This window comes from Aythya ferina (assembly GCF_964211825.1).
Source record: "Aythya ferina genome assembly, chromosome: 2".
Taxonomy (NCBI): domain Eukaryota; kingdom Metazoa; phylum Chordata; class Aves; order Anseriformes; family Anatidae; genus Aythya; species Aythya ferina.
Window position 1 is genome coordinate 55,102,083 of NC_140297.1, and position 23,965 is coordinate 55,126,047.

A 23,965-nucleotide genomic window follows, 5' to 3' on the forward strand; every position below is an offset into this window, starting at 1 on the left:
GAGGTTTTTATGAAAAAAAGCAACTGAAAAAATAAAGAAGATTGCATTGCTTTTTCTCTTCATTCCTATCTTTTTCTCTCACACACATGAAAATTCATACACTAATTCAACAAACAGCCATTCCTTTACAGGAATGTTTTCTTACTGGTCTTTGGAAGAAATGCAGTATTTTTTTATTAGCATGATATCCACTGGACATACCAAATAATACATTTGTAAATCATTTAATAAAACAAAATCCAAATACGGGACTGATCTTTTCCAAAATTGCTGTACAGTTGTCTTGACAGATTCAGAGAAATCTTTTGCCATAAGAGGAGTCTCTGAGAACACCAATTCACAGCAGTCAGCCATGTCATATGCTAAAATCCCTTCTATCTAGAAATTGTCAAAAATATATCAGGATTATTGTGAGTGGAAGACTTCAGAAAAATTCTTCTTGCAAAGAACTTTTGTATTCAAATTCTTTTAAATGTTTCTTTTTAAATGTTTTAAATGTTCTTGCTGATGAACACCATACCATACTTTGTTCTGGTAATACCACTGGTAAGAGTGGCTGCAACATCTGTTTCCTCTTGAACTTTTGAATTTCTCAAACCAGAAGCCCAGCTTTGGTAGTCAACCTTTGTGTTACATCACCAGACTTCCCGAAGACTCCAACCCCATGCCCTACTGTCTGCACTCTACTACCACATATCATATTTCAAAAGGCTGAATTTCAAGCCAATATCTAGGCCACCAATGGCCTATGTGTCCCTACCATACGCATACAAAAAGTTGTTTATCTAGGGGATGGGATAGGACTTTATTACTCTTGAAGTTAATACCTGTACATGAGGATTACTCAAGATAAATGCTGCTGATCCAGCCAAAGGACCATCTGCTTATGCCTCACAGAAATCATAAAGACATAAGGAAAGTAGAAGAAATAAGGTAAATGTAAACTATACTTGAATAAACTCCTCCCAGATCCATCAATCAGTGCCTTGGAGGAAATCAAAAGTTGCATCAGACTAGAGTATTTATTAACCTTTTACGAATTTTTCTTCTTTGCATTTGTCTATTTGCTTCTTTGATTAATTTTTTTTCCTAAGTAATGGTGACAGATTCAAGCCATAAGGTTATTATTACATATAACAAGTCAGAACTATGTGGCTAACCCAAGGTTATTCATAGTTTTTCATCAGATTGGTCTTTTGACATCTCAGCCAAATCAAAAATTTCACCAAGTTTATCAACTAGTGCCCCATCTTTGTTCACCACTTAGCTTCTCTTGACTACTACAGCAATTTCATACACACTAAATATCAGGCAGATAAAGAAAGGCCTGGCATTGTTTTACAGATAAAACACTGCCTAGTTTTGATGCAAGAAGAATAGAGCATGTAGAAGCTTATTACAGTGAGTAATTCATCTGTAAATATACTATTTACAATCCTCTATACAGGATTTGCCTGATGCTGGAAAAAGTGGTAGCTTGTGTCAAACAAAACAGATTTTTCCAAAGTCAGAATTAATTTTGTATTATATGTCTGCCATGATGTAGATTCTGGCAATGTCCTTGCACTTGTCAGGAGAAGGCCTGTATCCTTAAACTCTTCCAGGGAAAAGATACAGTTCAATTCTGAAGCAGATCCAGAACTGAGAATATCAGAATTTTGGACCATACACAGGTATAATAAGCTGAAGAACAATTCTCAAGAGGCAAATAATATACAGTGAAGAAATAAATGTAAAAATCTTCAGCATGCAACAGAATTTTGGGGCATATTTCCACCTAAAACTTAATGGAAAAATAGGATATATGCGCTGTGTGCCACATATAACAGTGAAAATTATCCATTTTGACTGTACTAATCAGTCATTGTCACTGTTGTTATTTGTACAAAGCATTTATCTTCTAGCACTATAGTCATAGCTTTACTGATAACCAGAAGACCACATTAGTGAAGTAATGAACAGGGTTCTTGTTATATGTTACAAAGAAGAGAACGTGTTGTGGTTTAGACCTGGTAGGCAGGTAAGCACCACGCAGCCATATGCTCACTCTCCTCAGGTGGGATAGGGAAGAGGATCGGAAATGTAAAAATGTGAGAACTCATGGGCTGAAATTAAGGTACTTTAATAGGTAAAGAAAACATAATGTGTGCAAGCAAAACAAAAATAGGAATTCATACTTCCCATCAGCAGGCAGGTGTTCAGCCACTTCCAGGAGAGCAGGGCGCATCACGTGTTATCGGTTTCTTGGGAAGACAAATGCTATCACTCCAAATGTCCCCCCCTACACACACACACTTCCTCCTTCTTTATCCCAGCTTTTAGTAGTGAGCATGGCACCATATGGTATGATATATCCCTTTGGTCAATTTACTTCAGCTGTCCTGCCTGTGTCCTCTCCCAGCTTGTGCACTGCCAGCCTCCTCAATGGCAGGGTTGAATAAGAAGCAAAAAAGTCCTTGGCTCTATGTAAACGTTGTGCAAAAACCAAAAGCACTGGTGTGTTATCACCACTATTTTCACAAAAAAAAAAAAAAAATCCAAAATATGGTATTGTGTGGGCCTCTACAAAGAAAACTGACTCTATCCCAGCCAAAACCATGACAGAATGTTTCATTAAAGCTACCTGTCATTCATTTCCACTTAATATCACTTTTTTTTTCTTTTTTTTTTTCTCTCTTTCTTTCTTTTTTTTTTTTTTTTAAATAATGCTGAAGTTTTTGCCACTGATTGTGTATAGTTCAAGGGAAGTTTTATGTTATTTGCATAAATGTACAAATTCATAGAGCCAATTAGTAAAATACAAGTGTTCTCACTTGGTGGACCACCTACGGGCAGCAGCTCCTGCCAGGTCACCTGCTCCTGCATGGGCTCCTCTCCACGGGCTACAGGTCCGGCCCGGAATCTGCTCCAGCAGGGGTCTTCCACAGGCAGCAGCCTCCATTGGTGCAGGTCCACCTGCTCCACCGTGGTCTCCTCCACGGGCTGCAGCATGGAACCCTGCTCCACCGTGGTACTCCATGGGCTGCAGGGGGACATCCTGCTTCACCATGGTCCTCACCACAGGCCGCAGGGGACTTCTGCTCCAGCACCTGGAGCACCTCTCCCCCTCCTTCTACACTGACCTTGGTGCCTGCAAGGCCATTTCTCACTGCTCTCTCCCTCCCAGCTGCTGTGTGGTGCAGCGTTTTTTTTTTCCCTGTCTTAAATATGCTCTCACAGAGGCGCAAAACAACATCACTTATTGGCTCAGTTCTGGAAAACAATGGGGCCCTTCCCAAACATGGGGCAGCTTCTAGATCTTTCTCACAGAAACCACCCCTATGGCTCCCTGCTACCAAAACCTTGCCACGTAAACCCACTACAGTCCTATCACTGGAGTTTACAGAGAATAGGTCACCTGCCTCTCCACTCCCCCTTGCAAGGAAGTTGTAGACTGCGATGAGGTCCCCCCTCAGCCTCCTCTTCTCCAGGCTGAACAGGCCCAGTGACCTCAGCTGCTCTTCCCTTCTAGGCCCTTCACCATCTTTGTCACCCTCCACTGCACACTCTCCAATAGTTTAATGTCCTTTTAATACTGTGGTGCCCAGAACTACACACAGTATTCAAGGTAAGGCTGCACCAGCGCAGAGTAGAGCTGGACAATCACCTCCCTCGACCAACTAGCAATGCCGTGTTTGATGCATCCCAGGATACGGTTGGCCCTCCTGGCTGCCAGGGCACACTGCTGGCTCATATTCAACTTGCTTTCAACCACAACCCCCCAGATTCCTCTCTGCGGGGCTGCTCTCCAGCGTCTCATTGCCCAGTCTGTACATATTGCCAGAGTTGCCCCGTCCCAGGTACAGGACCCGGCACTTGTTTTTGTTAAACTTCATGTGGTTGGTGGTCACCCAGCCCTCCAATCTGTCCAGGTCTCTCTGCAAGGCCTTACCACCTTCATCAGAGTTCACAACTCTTCCAAATTTGGTGTCATTGGCAAAATTGCTCAAAACACCTTCTAGTCCTACATCCAAATCATTTGTAAAGACATTGAAGAGGACTGGCCCTAAAATGGAGCCTTGTGGGACCCCACTAGTGACCATCCGACAGCAAGATGTGTCCCCATTTACCCTTTGCGCTCTGCCTGTCAGCCAATTGCTCAACCTCCGTAGACAGGCCTACAAAATCACAGTGTGGTCTTTGAGTAAGCGAAACAGAAACCAAAAGAGTGCAGCAGTTATTAGAAACATAATATCAGCAAGACTAAATGTCCTGAAGTTTGCTTGCAAAATTAAAAACTAATTAACAAGAGAAAGCTGAATTAGAACATAAAGAATCTGTCTGTATTCAAGCTGGAAGGAAAGCACTGAAAGAAGTAGAACAGGGAAAAATTATTAAAGTCAAAAGATCTGTTGAAAAACACAACACTCAAGGGAAAGTGATCCTGGGAACAAGGCACCAGAATTAGGCTCAGGAGGCTTGACTCTACCATTAGCCTTAAAGGACACTTGTTTTAGGAATCACTGAGCATTCAAACTCTGAAAAGCTGGCCAATTTAAGGTAATGGGAAATCACAGATACAGTGTTGGATTTTGAAAGGTCCCTCTTTGCTTATGGGAATGAAATATACCCAAGTTACAGCTCTGAAATCATTATAAATCAGTTCCCTAGCTGTGCTTCATGTGCATATATCCCATGAGATATATCTATTTAATTTCCAAAGGGGTTCTGAGAGAAGCATGAATGTCAACAGCAGTACTATAAAGCAAATAATTCACTGAACAATCCAATCTGACCCTCTACATTTTAATACTTTTCTTTTAACTGCTGCCAAGTTTGAATCTAAGGTTCAGGCAAAGTATTTTTCTTCTTGTAGCTACTTTATGAGGAGTAAACATTATTTACTATGCAACATGCACATTCAGAAAGTAAAAAAAAAAAAAAAAAAAAAAAAAAAAAAAAATCATCCAAAGTCATATGTTTGGATTTTTGTAAAGTGGTAAATATGTTTTCTTTCTATACATTATTTCATATAAAGAAATATCAATATAAATAAGTTGGGGATCTATCTAGGTTAACACAGTCCAGCAACATATTTAATTCATCAAAATATTTGGTTAACAATTATATATTTATATAATTGTTATATATATATGTGTATATATATATATATACACACACACACATATATATGTGTATATATACTATATATATTATATATATATATATATAGTAATTGAAAAAAAATCAAAACCTGAAAAGTTACCTTTATCAATATAGCCCTGAGCACTTTTGCAACCAATTCTTTCTGATGGAAACCAATAAGCAAACATCAAATGTTTATCCTCCAAATTGATACGATAGTGAGTGAGAGCCTGAAAAATGGTAAGGAGCAGTGTTGCTTCATGTAGAAAAATCCTTCTTCTCCATGTTCAGGGCCTGGTCTTGTTCACAATTGATTTGTAAAATTTCTATCATTGTCAAAATCAATTGCTTGTGAGAACATTAAGAGTAAGATGAGACACCAAAGGGTACCAAAAACAAAGCCATGAAAAAACTTTTGGTAAGGCCTATGGGATGGTCCTGCTAGAAAAATATGGAAAATAGAAAGAGGTGACAGTTCAAGTAAAACTTGAAAGTTTGGTAGCCCAAATACAGGGCTTGACCACTTATGTTTCAATCACACATAAATATTTTCAAACCTAATTAGAGAGGTTTTTACAACTTGCTAATACATGTTCTAGGTGCCATATATGTATTCACCTTAAAACAAATACTTGTTCTTTTTAATACTTTAATTTGCATTAGAATTTAATGTACAAGTTGCACTGAAAAGAATGATCTAAATAACAAGATGTGCTTTCCCTTCACAAATGTCAACAACAGGTGAGATGGCAAAACTCTGAGCTGCTCACTAAACTCCCTACAGCATAACATACAATAATTCACCTACCCCACCATCTGCTGTTCTTCATTGTTTACTAGACTGGACTCAGTCCCTTATTTATATATTCAATAGTGTTTACTCTTTCACAGTTACGTATACCATTTTTAGACATCTGAAATTCTTGGAGAAATCCTCCCAGCCCATGCTTAATGCAGAAGCTACTTAAGGATAATTAGAGCTCTAACTAAATGTTATCTACTCAATGATAGTAAAAGATCCCTGTAGTCATACCATATGGTATGTAGTCATACTATAGCACTTGCAGGGCAAGCAGGCGATCAGGCCCAGTCAGCATGGGTTTATGAAAGGCAGATCCTGCTTGACAAACCTGATCTCCTTCTATGACAAAGTGACGTGCTGGGTGGACGAGGGAAAGGCTGTGGATGTGGTCTACCTTGACTTCAGCAAGGCTTTTGACACCGTCTCCCACAGCATTCTCCTCAAGAAACTGGCTGCTCTTGGCTTGGACTGGCGCACGCTTCGTTGGGTTAGAAACTGGCTGGATAGCCGGGCCCAAAGAGTCGTGGTAAATGGAGTCAAGTCCAGTTGGAGGCCAGTCACTAGTGGCGTGCCCCAGGGCTCAGTGCTGGGGCCGGTCCTCTTTAATATCTTCATCGATGATCTGGACGAGGGCATCGAGTGCACCCTCAGTAAGTTTGCAGATGACACCAAGCTAGGTGCGTGTGTTGATCTGCTTGAGGGTAGGAAGGCTCTGCAGGAGGATCTGCATAGGCTGCACCGATGGGCTGAGGTCAACTGCATGAAGTTCAACAAGGCCAAGTGCCGGGTCCTGCACCTGGGGTGCAATAACCCCAAGCAGAGCTACAGGCTGGGAGATTAGTGGTTGGATAGCTGCCAGGCAGAGAAGGACCTGGGAGTGATGGTTGATAGTCGACTGAATATGAGCCAGCAGTGTGCTCAGGTGGACAAGAAGGCCAACGGCATCCTGGCTTGTATCAGAAACAGGGTGGCCAGCAGGTCTAGGGAGGTGATCGTCCCCCTGTACTCAGCTCTGGTGAGGCCGCACCTTGAGTACTGTGTTCAGTTTTGGGCCCCTCACTACAAGAAGGACATGGAGGTGCTTGAGCGAGTCCAGAGAAGGGCGACGAAGCTGGTGAGGGGCCTGGAGAACAAGTCCTACGAGGAGCGGCTGAGGGAGCTGGGCTTGTTCAGCCTGGAGAAGAGGAGGCTCAGGGGCGACCTTATCGCTCTCTACAGGTACCTCAAGGGAGGCTGTAGCAAGGTGGGGGATGGTCTGTTCTCCCACGTGCCTGGTGACAGGACGAGGGGGAATGGGCTTAAGTTGAGCCAGGGGAGTTTTAGGTTAGATGTTAGGAAGAACTTCTTTACTGAAAGGGTTGTGAGGCATTGGAACAGGCTGCCCAGGGAAGTGGTGGAGTCACCATCCCTGGAAGTCTTCAAAAGACGTTTAGATGTAGAGTTTAGGGATATGGTTTAGTGGGGACTGTTAGCGTTAGGTCAGAGGTTGGACTCGATGATCTTGAGGTCTCTTCCAACCTAGAAATTCTGTGATTCTGTGATTCTGTGATCTCCATTCCGGGAGTATACTGGCACTTCAGTTACACTACAGACTATTTAAGCTACCTGAAAATTAACTGACTTGTAGCCTGCTCATCAAGTGGGAACAAATTCCAAGGTGAGTTGGTAAAGCTGGCCTACATTGTTAGCTTGTGTACAGCTCTGCACGGGGAATGTATCTACTCTCCCAGCTACTTCACAGCTAGCTCAAGTTTGTACGTATCCAGGAGACAGATATTTTTGCTGGCAAGTAGATTTACTTTTGAAAAGTATTGGAGGCTGTACTAGCTAAGAAATCTTCCCCCTCTCTCTCTTTCCTTTTCCCCTCTCAGAAATCACTGGGAAGCTCAGCTGTGGCTGGTGAGCCAAATGAGATCCCTTGGGGAAATTTCACTTCAGAGTACAATCCTCTCTGCACTAAATGGCACCTTATTGTTTTCTCCTATGAGGTCATGCTAAGCTGGTACTTCCCTTCCTGAATTGTTCTTTCAGTTTTCAGCAGATGCTATGAGTCTGAGAGGTACCAAACTAAAGTTAAAAGTCATATGTCAAGAATAAGTAACATACACACAATTATCTGATGCTCCTCCACAGAAACTCTGTGTATTACATTTCTTAGATTTAGACTTTAAGGCAGAAACCTATAAGGTCTCCAAAACTAACTAACTGCATGCTTTAGTAACATCAATATTCTTGATTTCCATACAATAAGTCAATCTATTTTTCACTTTCACAAAAATCTTGATCTCAATAACATTCCAGGGCAATTAAGCACCACGGCATAATCCTATTTCACATAAGTAATTTACTAGATGCAAAATTCATACCTGCCTATTAAATCTATCTAATCTTTCTGGCTCCTTTGTTACACACCAGGGAAAATGTGTCTAATAAATAATAATAATAATAAAATATAATTTGAAAACCCAAGACACCTCATAGAATCTGCTGGATTTCATTAAAAAATGTGATGTATATTTTGTCACAATTCTCTCATCAGTGTTTTAAAGAAACTTAGGGTGAAATATGAACTGAGATTTTCCTACTGACAATGTGAATATACTTCACTGTAACTGAAAGCAACTGTATTTTGAACAAACTTAAGCAAATTATGACCATTTTAGTTACCACCAAATCTGATTACTTTTGTTTTCACTAAGGTTACTGATCTATGGCATCCTCAGAACTCAAGAATACCAAATCCCCAAAAGCAGTATCATCACTTAATTCTCATATTTCAATGACTAATAAACATCCCCCAGGAAAATAAATTTACTTTTCAGTGTCATTGTGCTGTGCAGCTGTTTCATACCACTACTTACATATCTGGTAAGTGATAAAAATCTTCTTTCTTCAGATTTTTATTTTAAAATAATGATAATAGGTACACAATTAATTGCTAATTTTAATTTTTTGTGCATATCTCCATCCCCTAACACTTGTGTTTGGCTAATGGTTTGTGAAGAAACTTCTCAAAACTCTCCAATATTTATAACCGTGACTTTAGTCTGTGCAGACCTGTAAAGTCAATAGAATTTGGTAGACTCCCCTATTCAGATTATTTGCCAAGGGTCCGTAACATAGGTGTCATGCTTAATGCCCTCTGTATTGACTCAGAGAGATCCAAAATATGACACCTTTTTGAGATATTATCAATTGGACTCACTCAAGCTTTGTTGTCATATTATAAGCAGTAAGGAAAAGTAGCCTTGAGGCACAACAGTGATTAATGGGGCAAACATATCCAGCAGGCTGGGGCAAATCCACGACTAGGTATAGTCAGAGTGAACTCTCCTTGTGTCAGGTAGATTCTGCAGTTTCTTTGGAACCCTCCAGAACTAAAAGTTAATGGAAATAAAAATGACTTACACCACCAAGTACATTTCTTATGAATTGCATTGCCAACTGCTTAGATGACTCCTCTTCAGTCTAATGCTAGTCCCCCCTCCCCCCTCCCCCCCAAAAAAAAAAGGAATATATATAGGGTAGAGTAGTCACTGCATGATTCTGATTCACTGCAGCAGCCAGTAACCCTATTAACCACAAATGACTTAGGAAAAAACATATAGCACAATGCTATATATATTTCCATTTTCTTTTTTTTTTTTTTTTTCCTCAGGCACTTTTTTAACCCCAGAGAGTGGAAATAAGACTGAGGAGGCTAATCATATGATCCTGGGAGTTACTGAAATCATTGCTCTGATATGAACTGTCTCTGGAGGGATCCTAATGAACAGTACATACTGGTAACATTAGCAGCAATCATTAGCTTTTAGCCTAGTTCATCAGTCTCAGCAAACATGTGGCTTGCAGCATGCTTCATAGTTACTGTTGCTGTTCTCATATATGGATTGCAGCTAAAAATGATTTTTTTTTTTTTTTTTTTTTTTTTTTTGTTCTGGCAATATTTTGATACAGTCAAAAGTGATCAATTGATCAAAACTTCTGTTGACATCATTGGTAAATGAGTAGTTCCTTAATTCATTTAACATTAAAACAATACAGAACAATGGAAATGTACAAGCTTACAAGCTTATAGAGTTATGCAGCAAATGAATGAAGCAAGTGAAAAAAAAATCAACATTATAACACCAACATTTTCTAATAAATCATTTGTGACCAATATTTTGTTATCTATACACCTACCTTTGTTATATGTACACCTACATAGGTATCTCACAGATTTTTAAAATAACTGTCTGGTGTATTGAAGGAATACATGAGGAAAAGGCTGTAAGAGTGGCCAGGTATACAAGTGTTCTCTAAAATGCACCTCTTCTGCAGAGAACAGATATGAGTATCCTGGACTACATGTATCTCTGCCTTGCTATAACTTTTCTTATGTTTTATCTAAAGCATTATCAATTTAAGTAATGAGCTGAGGCTTTCCTGTACAAACCCCAAAGGAAAAAAGGAGGTTCTTGTCCAAAGAATATGCAACCTAAACAGAGTATGGCACTCATTCCACTGACTTCTTTAGGCACTGTTGTTGCTCACATCTGCAAAATAAAACACTTATATTTAATTTCCTATGAATTTAAAAGGTTAATTTAGGACAACCTAATTTTTAGCCAAAACAAACTTCCCAGGTCAGTGGGTTAAATACCACCCTAAGTGTACTACTGACTTATAGATTGCATTTTGGTAGAAATGTGCATTTTAACTCAAGATGCTTTCTGGCTTCAATTCAATGAAAACATTCCCAGGTTAACCCAATGATTTATCTCACCTGGTCTTATTGCTGGTAACATGCTAACATCAAGTGACATCAGCCCTGAAGGTTACTCCTAAATTACAGAGTCATAACCCATTCTTTCATCTTGATTTGTAGTGGTTTCTTTAATGTGAAGGGGATGGAACAGAGGTACCTTACAATTGTTATTAATCAGGCTTCTGAAAATAAAAATATTATGTGGTACTCTTTTAAGACACAGAAATAGGTGTAACAAGTTAATCAAGGTTCCTTATGTTCAGGTGTCAGGAAGTAAGACAATGGGTCAGCCCCTGGGCAGGGGATCCAAGGACCACTGGTGATGTAAGGCTGTTGGGCCTCACCCCTGCAGTACCCAACCAGGTGACATGGCTCAGGGCTCTGCCACAGCAAGTGGGCTGTGTGGACGAGGCCTGACTGAGAAGCCATGTCAACATAAAGGACATTGCTGGGCACAGATTGGTCATGACAGTTTTAGGTTATCTCAGTAGCAACAAGATCCTCCTTAATGGAGTTTTTTGTTGTCGTTGTTGTTTTTGTTTTTCATAGCTAGTGTGCACTGACTTCACTATTTTCCCTTCTTTAAAATCCCACGTCCCCAAATCCTCTGTTTCCCTAAGCAGTGGTCAAATGATGCAGCGACACTCAGGTAACAGTGCCTCCACAGACACTCAGGCCAATGCCACCACAGAGCCGTAGTTTATACACTTCCCTGGGCTTCCTTCACCATGCAGTAAATGAGAAGCAGCCACCATCTGCTGGTAGGAGTCTTCTTCCTGGATGGACTGAAAAAAAAATGAGAGTACCTTGTAGAGAAGCTTTTACTCTTAATGGCATTCGGTCATAATCAGTTTTGACGAAGGATATTCACTGTCTGTCCTGGATAGTAGTGAAATGTGACACTTCACAGAAGCCATGTATCAAAAGATGACTTGGAAATCCTAATTCATTAATTAGAAGTGTTAACAAACAACAAGAAGTGAGAAATTCATTCTCTGTGTCAATGATGTGTGTTGCATAAGTGTAAAATGAAGGCTATTTTGTTGGATGTTCACCACACTGTATGGCTGGCCATTTATAAACTCCACTAAACCCAGGCATCTGTTCCCTTGGTAGTATCTTTGAACACTGAAACAAATGACAAATGCTTCATAAGAGATGCAGGGAACATTATTATTATTATTATTATTATTATTATTATTATTATTATTATTATTTCAAGGCTTTTTTTTTTTTTCTTTTTTTTTTTTCCCCCTCTGGATAGTATATTACTTTCCAGGGGGAAAAGAAGTGAAACAATCCATTTAGAAGAAATGTATGGAAGATCAACAGCTGCATTTTTCCTTCTAATTAAATATTCCCATGAGCAAGAATAGCATATATTCAAAAAAGAGAATTCTGCTTCTATTTTTGCCTGTGACTTGGGTGGTCCAGTTGGTTAATGCAACTGGCCTTTCTCCTCTGAATGCTTTGATTTTAATAATAGCTCTGGGCACAACAGCATATGTTGAGTATAACTGATTCATTCTACTTGTCCTTATTTGTGTTACAAAACCTCTGTACAATATTTGATTTAATACTCTGGGGAAATTTGGAAACCAAAGGAAAATACCAGGGCATAACTGTTTTTGCATTAATTAATTTTACCAATATAAAGAAAATTTAAATTGGTACTTAATAATGCTCATATGACATTTGTCACCATGCTTGCTATAGCTGCTGTAAAATTTCCATCAAGTTTTACATAAGTTAGCAATTTTGTCATCCTTGTTTTTCTCAAGAAAATACGTGACAGTTTATTCTCACTTCTCCTTATATGTAGACATAAACATAGTTCTAAAATATGTAGAAGTCAAGATGAAGGGAGATAGATGTATTCTCTGTGAAGAAAAATTTTAGAGAGAGCCTTTTTTCTCAACTAAAGCATTTATAAAAGAAAAAAAAAATGTTGCATTTAGGCAACTAGAGAAGCAAAGAGTTGTTTAGATTCGAAGGGACCTTAAAGATCATCTAGTTCCAATGCTCCTGCCTTGGGTGGGATACATTACATGAGATCAATTTGCTCAAAGCCCGATCCATCCTGGTCTATCCCCTAAAACATTCTTGTAAAACAGATTTATGACAAAGAAAAATTTAGTACCCTCCAGACCTCTGCTAGGCACTCCAGTGATGAGTGGTGTAACTCAGGGGTCTGTCCTGGGCCTGGTACTGTTTAATATCTTCATCACTGACATAGACGGTGGGATTGAGTGGAATCACAGCAAGTTTACAGATGACACCAAGATGAGTGGTGCAATTGATACAATAGGAGGAAGGGATGCCATCCAAAAGGACCTGGACAAGTTTGAGAAGTGGGCCCACGTGAACCTAACAAGGTTCAATAGCAAGGTGCTGCACCTGGGCAGGAGCAGTCCCATACATGAGTACAGACTGGGAGAACTCATTAATAGCAGCCCTGCAGAGAAAGACGTTGGGGTTCTAATGGATCAAAAGCTCAACATGAGCTGACATTGCATGCTTGCAGCCCTGTAGGCCAACTGCATCCTGGGCTGCATCAAAAGAGGAGTGGTCAGCAGGTCAAGCGACGGGATTGTCCCCCACTACTCTGCCCTTTTGTGCGCCCACTTGGAGTACTGTGTCCAGGTCTGGGGCCCCCAGAACAAGAAGGATGTGGAGCTGTTAGAATGGGTTCAGATGAGGGCCACAAAGATGATCAGAGAGAGGGCTGGATCACCTCTCCTGTGAAAAAATGCTGAGAAAGTTGGGGCTGCTCAGCCTATAGAAGAGAAAGCTTTGGGGTGACCTCATTGCAACCTTTCAGTACTTGAAGGGGACTTATAAAAAAGATGGAGAGAAACTTTTTTTTCTCAATCAGATACTGACAGGATGAAGGAAAATGGTTTTAAACTGAAAGAGGGGAGATTTAGACTAGAGGTTAGGAGGAAATTCTTCACTCAGAGGGTGGTGAGGCATTGGAACAGGTTGCCCAGAGAGGCTGTGGATGCCCCATCCCTGGAGGTGTTCAAGACCAGGTTAGATGAGGCCCTGAGCAACCTGATGTGGTGTGTGGTGTCCCTGCCTATACCAGGGGGGTTGTATCTTGATGGTATCTGAAGTCCCTTCCAACCCAGGCCATTCTATGATTTACAGTATTCTGTATTGCATGGTGTAATCATGCTACCTCCACTTGCACAAAGACTGCCTATATTTCCAGCTGCCAGTCATGATGATCATTTTGCTGCAAGTTTTAAATTAAAAAAAAAAAAAAAAAACAGACATCCCGTGAGAACTGCAAGTTCTGGTATGAAATACATATGAAACTTGTCATAGTCTTTCAGCTATTCTGTGAAACAAAATGAAGAGAAGGACACAAAAAGAGTAAGGGAAAGAACTGCCAACAAAGGAAGGGGGTGAGAGAGAGACAGACAGAGAGACAGACATTAGTAAAAACTGTTATTTTTTCCATTTTCCATCTTCTAACATGCTACTAATGCCAGCAATATTTTAAAAGCATCTTAAAACCTGACTGGTATATTTATAGAAGCTAAAAGATTGCAGGACTGCAGTTTCCATTGAGAATGGAAAAAGGCAATAGTGGAGCTAATATTCAACTGGCTTTGTTTGAAGCAGTTGAGCTAAAATGAAGATTTATCTCTTCAAAAGAAGATATTAAGGTAGTCACATGCTGAGTTCCAAAAGGAAAGTTCTTCTCCTTTGAATTCTCTAGACTAGAGAGTATCTCCATAATTGGATTCAAAAGTATTTGTGTTGAACAGAAAGGGTAGTGAAGGACTGGGAAGGATCAGATCCAGAAGTGCAACTTTTTGGCTGTTCATAAGAACACAGTGTAAGAAGACTTACGAAGGATACACTTCTCTACTTGTGATCACACTTCTCCTAAAACTTCCAGTCGCGAAAGTGGTGTGATATTGATCTGCACACTTAACATCCAGATGAGAGCTTTAGAAAGTACCTTGTGTCATCAGCCAGATAGTCTCCCTGTTACTCCACTAAGAGCAAATGAGAGCAACTCTCATTTCTTACCACAAAGCACATTGGGAGAAAATTAGTATTTACATTACATTAAATACAAACACTATACACTTACATTGCAGAATGCAAAGCATAGTTTGAAACTGTAGTTATCTCACCTCTAACCCAATGAAATCAGAACTTCTATATTTGAGAGCTTAGAGTGAGGTAAAGGTAACTTGACTTTCAAGTACTGAGCAACCTTCTCACCTTTGTTTCAACTGCCTGTCTTCAAAAAGTCAACTTGTATGCAGATGGTGAAGCAAACAAACAAAACCCAAACTTTTTCAGTGGGAGGGCACAGGACTCTGCAAAGAGACTTTACAGCAAAGAAATAAAGAACTAGAATTCATGTAAGTTGCTTTTATTATTGTGTTGTTTGTTTTCTTAAGAAAATAAAATAAGTTAAAAGATAGAAATGAAAAAAGCCCCACACTTGTATTACTGCAATGACTTACTAGGTAGAATTTTGCAGAATTTTCAGAAGGATGGACCACAGACAACTGTGTAAAGATGTATGCAGAAAACACCTAAGGAAAGTTGATATTCGCATTATGCATTATTATTTTTTATGTCAAACATTTTACCTGAAATACTGTTGTTTTTGTTTGTTTGGCTGGTTTTTGCTTATTCGTGTTTTTGGTTTTTTTTTTGTTCTTAATTGTTACAGCCCTATATCATCACAAGTTTCCCACACTGCATATTGTTTTAGAGCAATGTTCTTCAGGAATATGAAGATATTCAGTGCACAGAAATTAATGTATTAGCTCTTCAAAACACTATCTGAGGAGGGATTTAGAGGTAGATCTTGAGATGTCTACTGAACACTACTTTACACAAAACATGCTGTGAACACATTTGTTTTCTCCTGATTCCTATTTTATTTTATTTTATTTTATTTTATTTTATTTTATTTTATTTTATTATTTTATTTTATTATTTTATTTTATTTTTAATATATCAATCTGGGAGAAGCAGGTCTCAATCTTTTTTTTGTCTTTTTTTTTTTTTGTCTTTTTTTTTCTTTTTTTTAGCATGACTTTACAATTTGCATCATGTTCTGTAAACCTTGCAATAGATTTTATTAGATCCTTCCATTCTATCCATTAATTGTTTCACAATGTATTGTCCAAGTCGACACCCAAACTGTTATTGGAAAAATTTTAATGTTCTTTACAGAAGTATAAAATATTTCTAATTGTTAACAAAAAAAAAAAAATGTTTACTGGGATTAAAGTGTTTTCATTGACACAGAGATTATTTATTTCCACAATCATCTTTTCATGTTGAGTTAACAGAAATCAGACATTCTACTTAAGCTTTCAGTGTCTGCAACTTTGGAGTCATACAGATACTTTTTACTTATTTCTTTAATTTCTTCAGCTAATAAATCACACAGATCTCTTTAAAATAGAATATATTTATATTAAAATATATATAATATTAGTTATACATTCATAATTTATAAAAATATAATTGTATAACATATTTTGTTTTAATTGCACATGTTAATGGAGGAAAAAAAAGAAATAGTAGTAGTAGTAGTAGTTACTTTTTTAATGCAATAGAACCTACTAACTAAGTACCAATAAGAGAGTTACTGTAATTTCTCCATGCATGTTGTGCTGCTGCTCACATATTCGGGTAATTTGATTTGAAAGATATATGAATTTTGATCCTTCCTCAGTGTGCAGATAAATCTGGCTCTTTTACAAAGTGAGCAGCAGTATAATTGCATTAAAAAAGCATAAAGCATAAAAGCATTATCACGCTTATATACATTGTCTTTCAAGTAAATTTTTTCATTATATTGGTTACAGTCCTAAAGACTCAGATCTCAGTCTAGAATCAGATCCTTTGGTTTCAGATTTTACTTTAAAATCAATAGACATTCAGAGGCTAAAACTATAGTACAATATTCACTACGAGAATGTGAGCAGAGATATTTGGGAAGGCAAAATTAGATGAGTAACATGTTTTGTTTTGTTTTGTTTTTAAATGCAGAATTTACTGTATTAAGATCTCTGTAAACAAAGGGACTAAGCTGCACTCTTTAATTTTTATTTTATTTTTATTTTTAACAGTGTTTACTCGTGTATTTAGTGTTCTTTACATTTCTGGAAAAGAGGAATATTAATTTCAGTAATCCATAGCATGGCAAAATATTTGGACAGACTTGAGTAAAACAAACCTTACATTTAGGAAATATCAGAAGCTGATACAGATCTAGATTTATGCTCTTTCATGCATTCACCTAGCTGTGTTCTTGCTCTTTACCAGGGATTTATTTTACTTTTTTTTTTTTTTTGGGGGGGGAGCCTTAATTGGCATAAACTTTCATATTGGTTGGATCCTTGCTCTATGTAAGGACATATATATGCATCTTTATACACATATCTATAATCCCTCCTCAGAAAAACCCTACAGTTTCATTAATAAACTTTTCTAGCATCACAAATATTTGTAAACTATTACTGTCCTTTATTTCTAAACTGTCACCCTACAGCATAAAATGACAATACTGAGTACAACTGTATATTTCCATCTTATAATCTGCAGAATTCCCTGTATGTAGCCAGTGCCATTTTCCTTCACCTGTTGCAATTAAATCAAAATTATTCATTATTTCAATTTATATATTCCATGCAGATGTAGCAGATCCATCTGTACACCACAATAGAAGCCCTAAAATCATACTAACTATTTTGAATTTCTTACACCCAGTTAGGGAAAATAAATGTTTATAAGGTAGATTTATCAGAGAGTTGTTTTAAGTATTATAGTTTTAGTTATTAGAAAGGTGTTTTCAACTTTGTACTGCCAGTTCTGCTACTCTGCTAAAGAATATCTACATCTAAAATAATCTATTTTTGCAATCAAAATTAAATTGTAGAAAGACAGAAAAAAATGGGAAGGAGGTCTGCAAATATACTGCCAACATGATTGTCAAATACTGGTATTTAGCCAAAGATTTCATAAAGTAGTTTTAGCCAAAGTAGTTTCATAAAGTAGTTTTAATGCCCAGATTAGTTACTAAAATGGCTAAAAATTGCTGGCAGATTTTTTTCACTTTAAAATAATCTGGGGCACATTAGGAAGTCCAAAAAAGTGGGGATTCACTAACTGCTGTCAGCAAAAATCATTGCAACCACATCATAAATATTATACTCTAAGCAAATCTCTTTTAGAGATTCAAGCACATAGAAATCCACTTAGTCAAAATCCCAGCTAAGGTATGTAGGTCTATATGATGTGAATACTATATTTTTTTTTATAAATTATGACCTTTCTTATTAATATTTATTCATTCTTAGAAATGATTTTTTTTCTGTCAAAATCCAGCAGACTTGAGCCTTCTTAAGTGAGGCTTTAAAACCTGCAGGCTGACTCCAGATAAACCCAAACTGAAGTAAACATTCCAACTTCAGTATACCATTAGGACTAATAAGGTTCCCTTTAAAATTTTACCCAACTGTTCCTTCAGTTCTTCTGGTTCGGTGACTGTAGTCCTGCCACAACTACCTACACTATCTTCATCTAGAGATGTCCCAGAAGACTAATCAACAAACAATGGTGACATCTCTCTGCCTACTAAACTGAAAGCAATGCACCTATATTAAGCTGGCTCAAATCCAAGCCTGATTCCCATTTGGAATACGAATGATTTCATGTGACATTGCCTATCTATTTAAAACTGGTTCACATACTAATTCCCACACAAAAACCACTGGTTTGTTCAATTCTGATATACTATGTATTTTTGTTTTTAAAACAGTTAACCAAATATAAAATACCTAAAAGCCCTCTCCACCTCTATCTGACTAGATCTGTACATAATGTTGTTACAGAATTTGACCTGACAGAGACATGTTTCGTCACTTTTATCACTTGATCTCCCAAGTTTATTTTGGTTCTGATGCGACTTATCTCTATGTTCTTGCATGCAGCTGAAACATGTTGAAGTGGCATATGTGCCTCTCATGCGTTTATCATCTGGGTAAACCGGTGGGAGTTCCTTGTTGAGGTGACAAGAGTGCACATATCCCTGACTGTTTTGTTCAGTGTGTTATTTATTGCATTAGGAAGATTCTATGTATAAGACAATAAAACCACCTCTCAAAGTCAAAAACAGTATCACATTAATGTGGCTCCATACAGTTTAGAGCAGAATGTCTTGGCACAGTTGGTATTGGCAGAACATGACCTGTTATGCACTATTACTATTTGTCCCCTTTCCAAAAGCTCTGCTGAGATTTTACCTAAAAACAAGGTAACTTGGCCAGTAACAAGGCCACTGTGCTCCATGGCCTCTAGTAATTACTCAACTTTTAATACCTCAGGTTTCCTATTTTGCAGAAAATCTGCCTTTCTTATTAAATTCACACAGCTGTTTTGGGTGTTGGTGCATTCTTGCAAAATTATGTTCGAGAAAGAGAAATGAAGATTCTTAACTCAAATTAAATAGCTCATGCCATGTCCTGAAGTACTTCTCAGTATTAATGTACCATTGCATGCTCTTATGTATTTCTGTCTAAGCACCTACAGTTTCATTCTGCTTAAATTCAGAAGTAACGTCGGTCATTAATTGCCCTTATCCTCTCAACATACCCATGAGGAAAAAAAAATGTAACCTTTGTTTTCCCATTGGAACAAAGACACCACAAACTCTGCTCAAGACCTCTCATTCTCTGGCAATAAGGTACTGTCGTATCTTTGAAGATTATGGCTTAAGAAAAATAATACACAGTATTGCATATATATATATATATATATATTGCATATATACTTCTGAGATGTCCGGCTGCCCACCAAAATTCATACTTCACATCCGGTTCCAAAAAATCCAAAGTATTTGAATGGGTACATATCTGCCACCGGGATGCACAGATTTAGATAGGCAGAGACACCACCACCTATACCAGGCAAAGGAAGGGATGATCCTAAATCTCATTCCCAAAGGCAAAGTATTTCTCAGCCATGACTGATACACACAAATCACTAAGCCAAGACAGCCAGAACAGAGACTCTTCCCAGTTCAAATGGCTCTGTATAGGCTAAGATTTTTTTCAAATCTCTGCTTAGCCTTGCAAGGATCACAGATTCAAAACCAAGTCTTTCATCTCCAAGAATGGAGATCTCTGATACAGCCTGGTCAAATTCCTTACTGAAGCACCCATACAAATACACACTTTCCCAGTTTTTCCTGAATGCAAAAAATACAACAACAGTGATACCAACTGTCTTTGCTAGCTGTTTAGTCAATTCTTTTCTGGCCTAAGCATTGCCTGCATCCAACCACTATTCTAATTAAGAAGAACTTTTAATCATTATTTTCTTTTTGTTTTTATCTCTGCCTATTTTCCCATGAGATTGTTGTAACATAAAGTTAAATTCCAGTTTCAAAATGAGCTAGATTCTTGGTCCTAGATGTGATTTTCTTGTCAATGCAGACTTTGGGGGAAAGGTAGCCTCATGCCGCAGAAAGTCACCACTAACTCTTGCTAACATATAGTACAGGTAACGTCAAAAGATCCAACAGTTACTAATCTGGTTCCCTATTAACGCACACAATGGTTAAAAACTGGACGCTGTGCTTGCTTTTTTCTTTACAAACACTAGCAGTGTTTCTACAGATTTAACCACCAAGGCTGCACTAAATTAGTGATGTCTTTTCCCATGCAATGTTTGAGCTTATCTGCCCTTCTATCAAATGTATTAAGAAAAAATGCAAGATCCTACTTAGTATGGGACAGACACGCACACACACACATACACACACAGATTATATTTCCATATCCAAAGTGCAGAACAGATGTAGAATTCTTCCCCTACCCCAGTACATGCACATGAAGGAAAATCCACTGTTCTTTAAATCTTACATTTCTTACACACTTTGAAACCTTCACTGTAGGTTTTATTTTCAAATTAAACAAAATCCATTAAAACATGGCATTTGTTTAAAGATATATTTAGCAGTAAGATGTCATCAGTGTGACAGTACTCCAATTATTTCCTAAGCCCATCTGTTTTATACTGAATTAGACTGGTTCATACCTATCAGGTGACTAGCTGATTAGTTGAACGTGGTTTCAAATGAGCCAGAACTGGACAAGAACTTGCATGAAATAAGGCAATCATATTGAAATAAATGTGTTTATGAAAAAGTAAGAATTTTTACTATATGTTTCCAAATAACTGTTTTGCTTTTAAACTTATTTAGATTTAAAATGAAATGAGTTAAATGAAACTCTATGAAAGCAAAAATAAAATTATTTGGTTCTGGCCACACAAAATGGTTGATGAGTCTTTTGGTTCAAATGAATGTTTGTGGGTTTTGGGTGTTTTGTGTGTTTGTTTATTTGTTGTTTTGGATTTTTTGTTTGTTTGTTTTCTTTTGTTCACCACTGGTTTTGGAGGACAAGAACTTTTTAATACGTAAAACAATAGTTAAGTTGAAAAGTAAAAGAAAATCTTTAGTATATATTTTGCTCTTCTTTTACAAATAGCAATTTTCTATTAGGTTCCAGTGAATGAAAAAAAAAACAAAAAACAAAAAAACAAAAAAAAAAAAAAAAAAAAAAAAAAAAGGAAAAATACACAGGAAACACCTTATGAAATGAATCATTCTACCACATAGGGTAATGGAAAAACAACCCAGCATGTTCAACTCTTGTGAAAGGATGTGAAAACAAAACAATACAGCTACAGGTGTCCTTTATGTATCTACACAATTTTATAATGGGAGTGCTTCTAATTTGATTCAGACCTGGAAAACACTCCACATACAGACAGACTTCAGACACCAGGCCAGAATCTTAAAGGAGAAAATCTAACTAGAGTAGATATAAAAGACCATTACTTTTCCATTCAAACTATATTTTATTTATCTGTATCAGGTATAGGAAAACAAACAGTTACTTGTAACAGATTTGGGTCACTTATAACAGAAGAGCTTTTGGAAGCCATTCTTGAAATGACAGAAAAGAAAGGTTTATAATACAAACACAGATTTTTTTATTATTATTATTTTGGCCATGTTTATTTAAATTGTTACATAGGAATAGCTTTATATAATAAGACTTTTTAGTGGATTTTTCTTCTCTTTGCTCCTATGTCTATTCCAAGCTATGTTAATACTTCTTTTGATGTTCATACTTCAATTTCCACACTCTTCATGGGATGAAAATTGCTTTATGTACAAAATCATCCTCTGAAAGGCACCTCAATCAGCATCACACCTTTGTGTTTATTTGTAGGATGTCACTTCCACAAACTGAAGTGAGAACAGGGAATTTACAGTGAACACAAGTCATCAAGAATAAGAATTATAAAAGTGAAAAATAAAGAGTCTGGTATATCAAAGTGTCTTCCTTAGTGCATTTACAACCAACTAACATCCTCTTGCAGTTTTTCTGTAAGTAAGAACTGTATCCTTCCCAGAGTTTGTAAGCCATAGAATTCCAACTAACTATGCTCAAAGGCATTTCCTAAGCTATTTTATAATGTGGTGTGACTTTTCTCCTGTGTGAATAGTCACTGGACACATAAATTATTCCATTTGCCAATACAATATTTCCAGTTCTTGATAATGATGTTTGTAACTATCTTCTAGAAAAGTTGCCACTTGTTTACATATCCACATTCAGTTCCTTTGCTCATGATCTTCCATCCAAATCGCAAAGTTCACAGATGAAAACCTCAGGTGTCCTGAATGAAAACTCAAGAAATATCACCTCCCCAATAGTTAATGTTATACTGTGTGTACATACACTTACATACAGTTTTGAAAAACTTAGTTTACAAAACAGGTTTACCCATGGGAAAGTAACTTTTTCTCTCTTGCAGCTAAGGGGTCCATTTGCTCGGAGACTCCCCTGTTTCTGAGAATTGCCTATGAATTCCAAGATGATGACACCTGATGGTAGTAGAGAGCTTTGCACCAGCAACACCAATGGCCAAGCTCAGCAGCACTATTTTTGGCAGAAGTAGTTGTTTACAGAAGCACTGCCTCTATCTCAGCATTGCACAGGTTCCATTTTTGCAGATCTGAAATCTTTATGTTGAGTTTGTCTTTCTGTCCTCCTTTCTTAGCTTTTTGTTTGTTTGTTGGTTTGTTGTTTTTTTTGGTTGTGGTTTGTTGTTGGTTTTTTTTGGGTTTTTTTTTGGAAGAAGGAAATGGGAAAAAGAAAGCCCAAGGGAACAACTTATGCCAGGATATCACTTCTCTTACTGCACCATACTACCAGTGTTATCATGGCACATGTTAACATGACTGGGATCAAGATCAGAGTTATGAGAATTTCATCTGGCGGATCTTCCCAGAGAACATCTTCTGAAGTACAGTTTGAAAAGAATTGTTTATGAATTCTAGTGATAAAGCCCTCTACAAGGGGGTTTGGCCAAAAGCAACTTGCGTAGAAGGCTTCATGTTCTGTGCACTGCGTAAAGATATCGTAATACCTAGGAAAAGAAGAAAATGAAGAAAATTTTAAATAGAACACATATGTATATTATACTTACAGAAACCAAAAATGGGTGCAATCTGTAAGGTTGGGTCTATCATGTAGATATTCTGCTGAAGTAACTTTAATGGAGACTGTGGGTACCAAACACAACATAATGAGCCAGAGGGAGAACTGACTAACTTGTACTCATACAACCAAGAGATTTCATATGAAATACTGAGCTTCTGGATAGACAGTGATCAAAACCCTGTCTTTGGGGTACAGTTACTACAGCCCAGACCTCCTAAAGTCATTTAAGCGCTGCAGAATTAGAACCCCTCAATAGAAACATCTACAGTATCATTAAAAAACATGCACACAAATGTGTCATGAACAGGACTTTTTGAGCAAAATATGCATAATTTGTGCCTCATCCATCATTAGACATGAGTTTGTGGCAACAATGATGATATGATGTTGGAATTTAGCCACAGCATACATTACTGTGTAATAATTTCAGTTCTGTCGCACCCCAAGGCAGCAAGAAGACAATGGGAAAATAAACACACAAAAAAGTCAGCTTTTGACAACCTTTATCTTTGACAACCTTCTCAACTCCAGCAAATGCCCAACAGGAAAAAAAAAAAAATCATTTCTCTTTATGTATGTTCTCAATACTCATGAAAGATTGGGAACCCCTTGTAATGACTTTTTTTTTTTTTCAACACAGCATGTGTTGAAACTTACTTGTAGAGGGATTACTTGTATTTATGAGAAATGGCTTCCCCTCTTAGTAAAAAAAATAATAATAAT

At 37.6% G+C, this 23,965-nt stretch overlaps 1 protein-coding gene and 1 long non-coding RNA gene across 3 annotated transcripts in view; both read right to left on the minus strand.

The window, feature by feature from the left end:
- Nucleotides 1-9,556: 9,556 nt before the first annotated feature.
- On the minus strand, nt 9,557-15,144 carry LOC311433142. Its single transcript, XR_014690584.1, has 2 exons — nt 14,919-15,144; nt 9,557-11,461 (listed from the first exon to the last, which is right to left on the minus strand). It is a non-coding gene; the product is annotated as an uncharacterized lncRNA (long non-coding RNA).
- A 6,423-nt stretch (nt 15,145-21,567) lies between these two features.
- The window catches only part of RAMP3 (receptor activity modifying protein 3), a 52,119-nt gene continuing 49,721 nt past the window's right edge, over nt 21,568-23,965 (minus strand). For both annotated transcript variants that reach the window (XM_084511924.1, XM_084511925.1), the window contains exon 4: nt 21,568-23,168. In XM_084511924.1, coding sequence (XP_084368050.1) covers nt 22,913-23,168 — 256 coding nt within the window. In that variant the 3' untranslated portion in view covers nt 21,568-22,912. The remainder of the gene's footprint in view (nt 23,169-23,965) is intronic.